Raw genomic sequence first — 11,425 nt, 5'->3', positions numbered from 1 at the left:
CCCCCAACTTTCTCCCTATTACACAGAGGGCTACAGCCTTGGCTACGAAGCTACCAACCAGTTACACTCATTTACAAGAGAGAAACGGGCAGACAAAAGGTGACAGCAGATAATCATCATGGCATCAGCAAGTCTGCAGTTCTTTGCTTTTATTCTGGCTTTGTTTGGTGTTTTTGGAGGTATCACAGCCACCTTGCTACCAAACTGGAAGGTAAATGCAGATGTTGGTTCAAATATCATAACAGCTATAACACAGATGCAAGGACTTTGGATGGACTGCACATGGTACAGCACTGGGATGTTTAGCTGTACCCTGAAATACTCCATTCTCTCTCTCCCTGTCTACATCCAGGCTGCCCGGACCACCATGGTACTGTCTTGTATCCTGTCAGCCTTTGGCATCTGCATCACTACAGTTGGAATGAAATGCACAAAGCTGGGAGGGGACACTGACAGCAAAAGTCATGCTTGTTTTGCTGGAGGAGTCTGCTTCATTCTTGCAGGAATCTTTGAGTTAGTACCAACATCCTGGTACACCAGAGAAATTATTTCAAATTTTTTGGACCAGAACATTCCAGAGAGCAGTAAACATGAACCAGGAGGAGCGGTTTATACAGGATTCATTTCAGCAGGGTTTCTGTTTATCGCAGGTGTAATCTTCTGCACTTCCTGTTTTAAACAGCAGCAAGGAGCATGGATTTATCCTCCAAAGCAGCACCATTTCCCATCCACAGAGCAGGAGAGCAACGCAGGTTACAACCTGAAGGACTATGTGTAAATACAGTTATTTCTATCCATTGAGGCTTTTTCTGTGCTAAGTGTAGTATGATTATCTCAAAGATTGTATAACATAGCACTTAACTTTTCTTACATCTGGGTTGCAATTATGTTTAAGCAAGGTATTTCATTTAAGCAGCATCCACAAAAAGCATGAAGTAGGAAACAATGCTTAAGTCTGCTACCAGAGTACTTTTTTGTTGATTTTTCAAACCATTCTTTTTGACTTTCCAAGTAATATTTATTGAAGAAAAATGAACTCTTTTAAAACATAACTGACAGTACAATTAATGTACTGATGGTTTGTTACAGCAAAGACGCTTAAAAACTAACTGCTTTCTATTTAGCAAATCAGGCTATCAATACCATATAGTGTTTTATAGTGTATTTTATATTTTTATCTGTATTTTAATTATGATGCAAGGAAAAAAAAGAAACAACCACTCTCTGTCCAATAAGCCCAATTCAATGGTTTTTAAGTAACAGACACATCTGCCTTTCATTTTCAGTTGTAAATTGCCTTGGTAACTAGATTTTTTTTTTAAAAGACAAACCCCCAAAAAACAAAACCACACACAAAAATCAACCAAAAAAACCCACAACAAAAACCACAGCCCCAAACTTTAGCTACGTTGTCTATTCTGCATATCAGGCTGAAGAATCAGCAGTATCGTTCAAATCTTGCCAAAAATGGCTCTCCTGCCCCAAACTGCCACCTGCCATGGGTTTCATTTATTAACGAAAGTCTACTGGGCAGTCACCAATTGCTACCAATCTATCATGACACAATGAATGTTAGATTTAAGGAGCAATACAACAACAGAAATATAACCATGTCTATGAAAATACCGGCAAACTGTAATACACAGGATACAAACTAAATATCTGTGTTCCAGAAAAAAATGGAAGCGTTCTAGCTTACACTTGCTCAAAGTAGCTTTTAACAGCTCAAATAATAACAGCTACCATTTATTGTCTTCTACGTATCTGGCTACCTAAAAGAACTTTTAAGTCTTTTTAATTATTCCAGTAGGGTCTGTTTCAGGCCCACTCCCGTGTACTTTATTACTGTAAAATATAATATATAATGGTAATAAAGAGAGCGCTTCTTAATTTATTTTCTTAACCCCCTTATTTTGGTTAATAATCTTAGACCCTTTAACATTTTCTTTCAACACACATATTTTGTTTTGTGTCGGTCACTGGCAGAGTATGTTGTATCTAATTCCCTAAACGAGAATCAAAGTGATGTTAATTTGCTAGCATAGCTAAGGGAATGAAAATGGAATTATGATACCGGCCTTTAAATTTAGGAATATAATAATGTTGGGCAAGTCTTTCAACAAAACCAACTGGTATTTATTTTGCATGTTTATATAAAACTTTCACTTCCCCTATTATTAGCCTGAAATTCACTAAAACAGTATGAAGAGGCCTTAACATTATACATACAGTTTGTTGGAAAAAGTAAAATCTTCTGCTATAGTATTTGAGAAAGTGAAATGTTTTATATATCTAAATAAAGAATCTTTATTCTAATATGCATAGAATGGAATTACACCTTGGTTGTATTACTACTGTTATGTAGCCATTTTGAGTTTTGTATGTATTCATCAAGGAGCTTGTTTTGTACTATTCCTAATGCTAGTATCAGCCGTTATTCAGTACTGCAGACTTAACTCTATGACCAAAAAGCCAAATTTTCATTGCTTAGACACAATGCCATGCAGCACCATTCCACTCCACAAACCAAGAGTCTTTTACATCTCAATATTCATAGGTATTGTTGAAATAATATTCATTCATTGAACAAATGAGGTAAACAACTCATTCCCAAAAACACACATGACACTAAGCTGTGATCATTGCTACGTATACGAATTAAAACTAACGTTTGTAAAATAAGAACCAAAGGTATTTTTACAGGAGGGCATAAGAAAAAGGTCATAATTTCATACTATGAGCAAAATTAAGTATTCACCACTTACATAAGCAGCAAATTTTTCTTCCTAGAACTTTATATAGAAGTACCTGAACTTCTTTGTATACCTATGAAACAAGTATCAAGCACTGAGCCACTTCATTCACAATATGCTGCAAGAGCTTTCCAAGAAAATGAAGATTCTATCAGAAACAGTAATATCTAATACCACAAGTCAGTCTATGGCTAAAAGAACAGGGATAAAACAGAAGATCAGTCTACAACAGGCGTTTGGAAGAAACAAAATATAGTGAAAAAAGGTGCCAAGTCTGTCTGAAAAAATTGTACTTTCTGCTTTTGCAGTATAAGCAATGCTTGTTTTAACTCAAAGAGATACATGAAATAAAAATATGCTTGCCTTTAGTGGTACTCCCTTTTTTATTCAACAGAGCACCAACTGACTGTAGGATTTGCTTATACTAAGCCATTTGTTACAACTCCATGAGTTACCTCTACCTGTCAGCTATGGACTATTTTCAGTACAGGAAAATGGGAATATCAGTAATAGCTTCCCAATTCTGAGACACATTCTGCACAAGACTTTCGACTACAATAGCTCTACTATGCCCTCAAATTCTATCCACCATTGAGAAACCACCACAGAATTAGAATTTTGTCCTTACTGAACACTGTTTCACATATTTAACAGTGAGTTGACATCCTGAAATTATTTTTCGTTCAGATAGGAAACAGGGTAGGGGGAAAAAAAAACCCAAAACAAAAAGCAAAAAAACAAAGTTATCTTTTTTTATCTATCTATCTGGTCATTTTTTTCCAAAACAGACTGCTGTCATGATTAATAATCTAACATGTTTGAACAGTTACTTGCTCAACAAAAATACAGAATTTTAAATTATCATCAGAATATGCCCAGATATTATGCCTTAAAATTTATTGTGATAAAAGACAGAATGACTTTCCAAAGGTTTTCAAGAGATAGACTGTAATAAGGGGGAAGGGGGATGTATTGATGAGCTGAACCAACCAGGTTAAGAGAAACTTTCAGAAGCCGCAAGTTTATTTCTGAAACAAAACAGTACATTTCCATATTGATTCAGGGGAAACAGACCCCACTTTTTGTCAGGCACACATTTTTACAAAAACAAAAACCAAGATAAATTCTTCTCCAAAATACAGTTTATTTGTTCTTGAATCCTGTAATCATAATGGCTATTAATAAAAACCAGTGGCAGTAGATAGGGGGACAGCAAAGAGACTGTTCTCCTCTACTCACTCAAGAGCAGACAGGAGGGAAAAAAGATTGTTACTTTTTTGAACAGGCAGTGGGATGTAGGTGACAAAGTGCTATAGCGAATAGGAGGGAGTTAAATATGCTAAAGGTGAACTGGGTGAAAAGTAAAGATTATATACATGGTAGAATTAGAGATACTTGACAAAGATGACAAATTAAAAGCTTTTATTTATCAGGGTCTTTCAAAAGACCCATCAAATTTTCTAGGCACAAATCCCAAATGCAAATAAATCCCAAATCCCAAATAAATGCAAACTGTAAACAGCAGGCTTCCCGAAGATGCTATAATCTTAGCAGACTATCCTGTCATTACATCCTAATCTCCCTCTCCAGAAACACCTGAAGTAGTACACTGATTTTGCAGATAGGCTTGGAGGTCAAAACCAAGTTCTGAGGAAGCAAAGAGAAAAGCACCTTCTTGAAGCAAATATGCTTTGTTTACAGGAATAGCATATCACTCCACTTCATAATATGGAGATGTTGAAAAAGAGCACCCACTGTTTTCCTTACTCAAAATCTGATCTATTGCTTGACTGACGAATTAGCAAAAATAGCAAAGAAATACCTCAAAACTTACCTTTGGCTTTGGAACAAAGGCTTGACCTGGAATTACAAAACAGTTTTCCACAGTGCAGAGATGCTGAGCCATGATGGACAGTCTGCTACGTTGCTTACCTTCTGGATTAGCTATAAGCCTCTATTGAAGAGTCAACACATAGAAATCAGTGAAACTGAATTGACCAAGTGGTCAGTTACATTAAAGCTTGATTTTCAGTATAATCAAACACAAAATTTTAAAAAAGCTATTTATTGTTAAGAACTCATATCAAAGTTTATGCCCAGTTCATCTAGAATTTTCTTCTCCAATGTAGCAGCGTTTCGCTAAGATACCATGCTAATTTACAACCTTGGTCCTGCAATCAAATGCACATGAAAAAGAGCTCCCAGAACTTCTGCAGAACTTAATGAATGTCAAAAGAATTTTGTATGCGCAAAAGAGAAAACTAAAACTGTTCTGACTGCAGGATTCAACACAAACATAAAACATCAAAAAACATCAAAACAAACAAAACATCAGCTAACAGAATTCTCACATATTTTCCTTCCACAGTTTCCGTATCAAATAATACCATTTTTTCCTCCTTTGAAATTAAACAAAGCTCCATAAACTCAAAATTAGATAGAACCCAACATTTCTTCTTATTAACTGCTCTACGCTTACAATATATGCAAGGAAGATGAATCTACTTTACATAAATTTAAATTACCTAACAGTAAGAGCATTTAATAATTAAAGATCAATTTAGTAATTATCTGATTTTCCTAAGAAATTCCTTACAAAGATTATAATGAAAGTAGCCTGGATAGAGGTTTTCTACACTTTCATGACCTGGCAAGAAACATATTCTCTGTGTTTTGCTAGCACAAACAAGATTTAAACGTAGAAAAGCACCCAGTAGAACAAGTCTCAAATGGTCAAAGACATTATAGTAACTATGCAGAAATAGAATTTTGAAGATTCCTGTTCTTATCTTTTATTTTTTATTAATGTAGTGGTAAATGTGAACCAATTTGCATATCTGGTAACATCTGTACATCATATAGCTTCAGATGAAAAGCTTACTTATGAAATGCTGCCATGCTTATTAAAACTATCCCTAAAAAATAAAATTGATGAAGTTTTAAATTTTTTTTTAAACAACTCTCTTGAAAGGCAGTTTAAGTATCAGCGTGGAGCAAATAAAACTCTTCAACAAGTTTGCAGAAAGCAAGCTCAGTGATTCTTTTTACCTACATCAGCATTTAAAGCTACCTTCATTATTGTTTCAGAGGAAACCTATTAAAAAAAAAAACCTATCCACCATCATTATTATTCTCTGAGAAAAAACAGGCTGCAAAGTCTAACAATGCAATCAGATAGGCACTTCCTTAACCTCTGCAGTGGAAAAGAAACAGACCTAATGACAACCCTGGTAGTCCTTCCAAGGCCAATTCAAACAAGCCAGTCTTTACTTCCCACAAAAACAATGTAACAAGTCTCAGGCAGTTAGTTCCTGCTTCTCAGCTACAGAAGGGATAAATTAACAACATCCACCTCTGGGCTGTAACATCTTAAACCACTTCAACCACATCAGGAGGAACATACTTGGTGTAAGGCACTGCTCAAGAAACACAAAAAAGCTGCGAATGTAGAATAGATCATAGAATGATTTGTGTTGGAAGGGACCTTTAAAGGTCATTTAGTCCAACTCCCTTGCAATGAGCAGGGACATCTTCAACTAGATCAGGTTGCTCAGAGCCCCGTCCAACCTGACCTTGAATGTTGCCAGGGGTGGGGCATCTACCACCTCTCTGGGCAACCTGGGCCAGTGTTTCATCACCTTCACCGTGAAAAATTTCTTCCTTGTATCTAGTCTAAATTTACCCTCTTTCAGTTTAAAACCATTACCCTTTGTCTGATCACTACAGGCCCTGCTAAAAAGTCTGTTCCCATCTTTCTTCTAAGCCCCCTTTAAGAACTGGAAGGCTGCAAGAAGGTTTCCCCAGGGCCTTCTCCAGGCTGTGAACAACCCCAACTCTCTCAGCCTGTCCTCACAGGAGAGGTGTTCCATCCCTCTGATCATTTTGGCAGCCCTCCACTGGACCCGCTCCAACAGGTCCATGTCTCTCCTGTGCTGAGGGCTCCAGAGCTGGATGCAGGACTCCAGGTGGGGTCTCACCAGAGCACAGGGGCAGAATCACCTCCTGTGACCTGCTGGCCACACTGTTTTGGATGCAGCCCAGGATATGGTTGGCCTTCTGGCCTTATACGCCTTAACAGGCCTCAAAATTCAGCATATAACATATAAACTGCTGGTTTTCATCAACAGTTTTAATCAAGGTAATCAAATCATATCAGAACAGAGTGGTCTGTAGTAATAGGTCTATACTGACGTAATTCATGTAGCTGTGCTACAAGGAAACAGAAAAGCAGGAAACTACCACCCCCAAGAAAAGCAAAGGTATTTTCTATCTGTTATATGAGCAAAAATGAGCTTGACCACAAATAACACAGCATGGTGCTTTATTTTCTTACTGTTAACATCAAGTTAGCCTAACCGATTATAAAGCACATATAAATTCCATGACAGCATCTTACCCTTCTGCTAAGCTTATGGCATATACACTGAGACTTTCTTTGATATTTAGGCTCTTAGCTTAGAAACATCCAGTGAGGACATCAAACTTTTGAGTGTAAGACATTTTCCTTTCTTATATATCCACAGATATAGAAAATGTCAGTAGCAGCTCACTATCTGCATTACACTGTTCACTATTTCCTGGTACTGAATATGCTTATATATGCCAAATTACAATGGTTAACTTAAGCAACTCCAGAGGCCCAGAAAGAGACACACAGACTTTGATTATCATCCTTTCTCCTAATCATAAAACAAAACAATGTCTCTCAAATGAGTTTTTCATGATGTCAAATCAATTATGGAAATGCAAACCAGAAACTATGAACAATTTTGTCTACTATGGAAGATTGGTATTTAGATAGATGTAAGAACAACAATCATGAGATCCCAGAATGTAAACTCAACAAGAGTTAAACACTGATTCATTGCATGACCCTGAACAACATATTCAATTTCCTAGTGTTTCTAACTTCTCAGCATTCCAAGTACAAGGAACTTAAGAGTGCATGGTATTTTGCATCTCATTGAGCCGTGCTAGGTGCAGAAGCACTATAATCTCCATGTCACCAATGGCGCATGCAGCTGGTTACAGCTATATAAAGTACAGAGTGCATTTATGCTCTCACTCAATGCTAGGCCTATTTTTCCACTGCTGTCACAAAATTTTGCATCTACCCATCATCACTTTGCATTTTACATCATAGTCCGTTAGCCATATTTTTCAACAAGGTCTAATCTCAAATGACATGAAGTCCTTCTGGAAAACAGATCTGGATTTTTTAATGCCTGAAACCACATGAGCTCAGAACTGAATTAAGAAATCTAGTTTATTGCATACTAAATGTTTGTCCCTGGTGTTCTCTAGAGCCACCTACTGGAAATACTTCAGTACTTGTCTTGAATCTTGATCACAGGGCTAGAGTAATGACAGCACAACATGGTTTTCTGTGACCCCCCCAAAATTACAGCAGACGTGCTACTTGCACATATAATTATCACTAATTTACTTACCCAAAAAAAGCACAAAGTTTTCCTATTTGAATTTTCACTTTGAAAGATTAAAATTCAAACACCACACGCATTTAGGTTGCGCACAGAAAACCAGGTATTTATGAACTGGAGTAATTAGATGGAAATTCTTTTTTCAGACTGATGAGCAATTCCTTTTTCTTTTTTTTTTTTTTTTTTTTTAAAGCATGTGATATGCTTATAAGAAGCCATACTGAGATGTTGGTAAGAAGCCATACCACTTTCATAAATACATAAATAGAAAACAAAAAGTCTTCCAGCCTCTATGTTATCATATGTCTCATGAAATGGCAACAGAAATAAACTGTTAGGTATGAAAGCATTGTGGAGTAAGTCAACGTAGTATCAACTGATCTAGAATTAACACTACTACACAGGAGATCAGTTTGGCATTCTTTGAGAATCTAACTATTGAGACAAAAGAAAATCTCCATTTGCTCTTGGACTTGCTGTGACAGAACTCAAATGATGTCTTTTTACACACACAAGGCTGGCAGCAATCCATTAATAATTCTGATATCAAGTCTTGTTCAAAAAAGCCAGAGTAATTTTCCATGGTCTTGACAAATACTCCCTGTGTTTTAAGTGTTTAATCAAAACTGGAATTAATGCTAACCTTCCATTTTTCCTTATTTCAAGGAAGGTGCCTTTTAAAAAAATTATTTTTTATTAAGAGGGCAAAGGAGATAACTATAAGTATATTTCTTGATATGATTGAAAGGTAAGGAAAAACAGGTTGATGAAATGGTGCATGACTGACTGTGAGAGAAGATATTTAAAAACAGAAGACTGCTGTCAAATCTATTCATGTCAAAGAAATCAGACTTTAGAAAAGAACAGATTAAGTACCTCAAGAAAAAATATGTAAGATATTAAAAAAAAGTTTATGTGCTGTGAAAGGATCAGATGAGAGGATTAATTCAACATTAAAATTCATCATTTACAGCCACACAAACTAAAATTGAACCAACTCTCTCCTCTCTTTTTAAAGCCAGCTAAGATTGGTTTTGTTTTTTTAAACAAAAGGTTACATGTAAACAATTTTTTGTTCAATTTAGCATCTGTAAAGTTTTGGGAAAACAGTAACATCTTACCTCTGCAACTTCCTTCTGAAAAGTCAATGTCATCTGTGTCCTGCCATAAATAAAAGGTCCATCCTTTTTGGAAACATTTGCAAGCCATTTGATGATTAGAGGTGTTGAAACACTGAAGGGCAGATTCCCAATGATATGTATATCTGGTGGCTCTGTTAACATTTGATGGAAGAAAAACAACTGTCAAAGTTTTGGACAAGATTTTGCCATGAAAGAACATGTAAGAAAGATATGTGCATATCATCCTAGACTTAAAATATTAAAACAATTTTTATCATGCCACGCCAAAATTATGCCTTTCCATTTGTACTTGTCTTACACTGACAAAACTGTGTTACTATTCTCAGTAATTAGTTGGAAAAAAATAACAAAGAGTTAGGTTTGTTTCTCATTTACATTTGAATAAATCAATAGCTTTTAGCTGATCAGTAGATTTCAGCTGAACTATTCCAGAATATCAGAACTGTGACAACAGCAAAACTACAACAGTGCTTCTGTAATTTTAAACTATGACTATTAGGTACAAAGTGAATAGCCACACTCATCCTTGTGTACGACACGTTCCTCCCAGAGACATTTTACTGAATCTTCATAATCCCCAAAACAATCACCTAGCTCAAACTGGACAGAGCTCTCCTTCTGTAAAGCCCTCTGAAACCAAAAGGTCTTAAAGAAAGTACATGACTTAGTCATGAAAAGTGATACATATGGTTCAATTATGTATCGTATCAGTATATATGTGTTGTACAACGCAAAGCAGGTATTTCATTAGCAGGGATCCTTATAGCTAAGCAGGAGTGCAATAGAAGTGGACAAAACAACAGGGAGCGTGTTGTTTCTTAGTTACTACAACATTTAATAACATGAATAAGAGATGGTAGTATCAAATTCAAGATGGTTTTCTGGAACACTTATTATGCACCTTTCAGACTGTGCTATTTCTAGCATATTTGTGATACTGGACATATATCAAAGATGGTTAAGTATCTTTCTGAAACCCACCAGCCTTTCAGATTTTCATATGGCAATAATAGAGGAAAAAGTGTATTCTACCTGTAATTAGTCAGCTGCAAAGACAACGATGACTCATATGTACGTTCAAGAAAGGTCAATTTTTAAAAACTGCACTACACCTTCATACATGCATTTCCTCATAGCTGTGTTTAGTGAGGCACTTACCTCTCACAATGAGGCAAATACAGCATGGAATTTTTCAAGGTGAACATAATGAAGCATAGTCTTTTATGTCCTAAGTCAGAAAGTAGTTTACTGTTCTTCGGGCACTGCAGACAGTGACTCTATTTAAGAAATTTGGAAAAGCGGCCTGGGAGGTCATCAATGATTTATCTAATAATATTACATGTTTCAAAAGGGAGGTGAAATAAAGTCCTACAAGAGCCTCAGATTTGGGAAAAAAAAAAAAACAAACCAACACCAACCAACCAAATCTCTGAATAGATTCTACTTCTGACAAAGATATCCATCTGAAACCAAAACAATGAGAAAACTACATTTTTGAGGACAAATTTCCTAAACGTTTCAAAGACAGTTACAGAGATTTCTTCAGTGGAAGGACAGCAGTGGTGGCTTCTGGCTTCTTCAAAATGAGGAAGAAGCTGGGAAGAAACTATACCATTTGATTTGCTTTTATGCTTTCCAAGAGTCATAACTATACAGTCAAGATACCCTAAGGTTAATAACTGCAAAGGTCCTCAACGTTGACTAAGGTGAATGTCACACAAATTCCACTGTTTTGTCTTAGAAGAGGAAGATGATTCTGTTTCCTTCTAGAAAGGAAGAAAGTTAGCTCATCCTCTCTTCCTACCTTGAAAATGTACCAGAAGAGAGTAACACCTGCACTGACTGAACTGCAACTTAACCACAATTAAGACTAACTCAGAAGCCTTAAAAATTAAATAAATCAAATCCAAATACTAACCATCCTCCCAGTTCTTTTTTAAGTGCTTTGGAAAAGCCTTCTCCATCTTGTATGTCAGGACATCTCCATGAACAATGCTTACTCTTCCTGGAGCTGCTTCGGATAACATCTATTTGTAAGCAAGCAAGCAAGCACAATTTCCAGTATTAACCAAACTGATTTCCAGTTTCA

At 36.2% G+C, this 11,425-nt stretch overlaps 2 protein-coding genes across 2 annotated transcripts in view; one reads left to right on the top strand and one right to left on the bottom strand.

The window, feature by feature from the left end:
- The window catches only part of TFB1M (transcription factor B1, mitochondrial), a 25,909-nt gene that overhangs the window by 9,198 nt on the left and 5,286 nt on the right, over nt 1–11,425 (bottom strand). The window contains exons 3-5 of the mRNA XM_010285321.1: nt 11,255–11,363; nt 9,316–9,467; nt 4,588–4,707 (exon numbers count right to left, since the gene is read on the bottom strand). Coding sequence (XP_010283623.1) covers nt 4,588–4,707; nt 9,316–9,467; nt 11,255–11,363 — 381 coding nt within the window. The remainder of the gene's footprint in view (nt 1–4,587; nt 4,708–9,315; nt 9,468–11,254; nt 11,364–11,425) is intronic.
- On the top strand, nt 119–778 carry CLDN20 (claudin 20). The gene has a single exon (XM_010285319.1). It carries the CDS (start codon nt 119–121, stop codon nt 776–778), a length of 660 nt encoding a protein of 219 aa, XP_010283621.1.

Source organism: Phaethon lepturus, unplaced genomic scaffold, assembly GCF_000687285.1.
Source record: "Phaethon lepturus isolate BGI_N335 unplaced genomic scaffold, ASM68728v1 scaffold4944, whole genome shotgun sequence".
In the NCBI taxonomy this organism is placed as follows: domain Eukaryota; kingdom Metazoa; phylum Chordata; class Aves; order Phaethontiformes; family Phaethontidae; genus Phaethon; species Phaethon lepturus.
The sequence above is the reverse complement of the archived record's forward strand: the minus strand, read 5'-3'. Positions and strand labels throughout refer to the sequence as shown.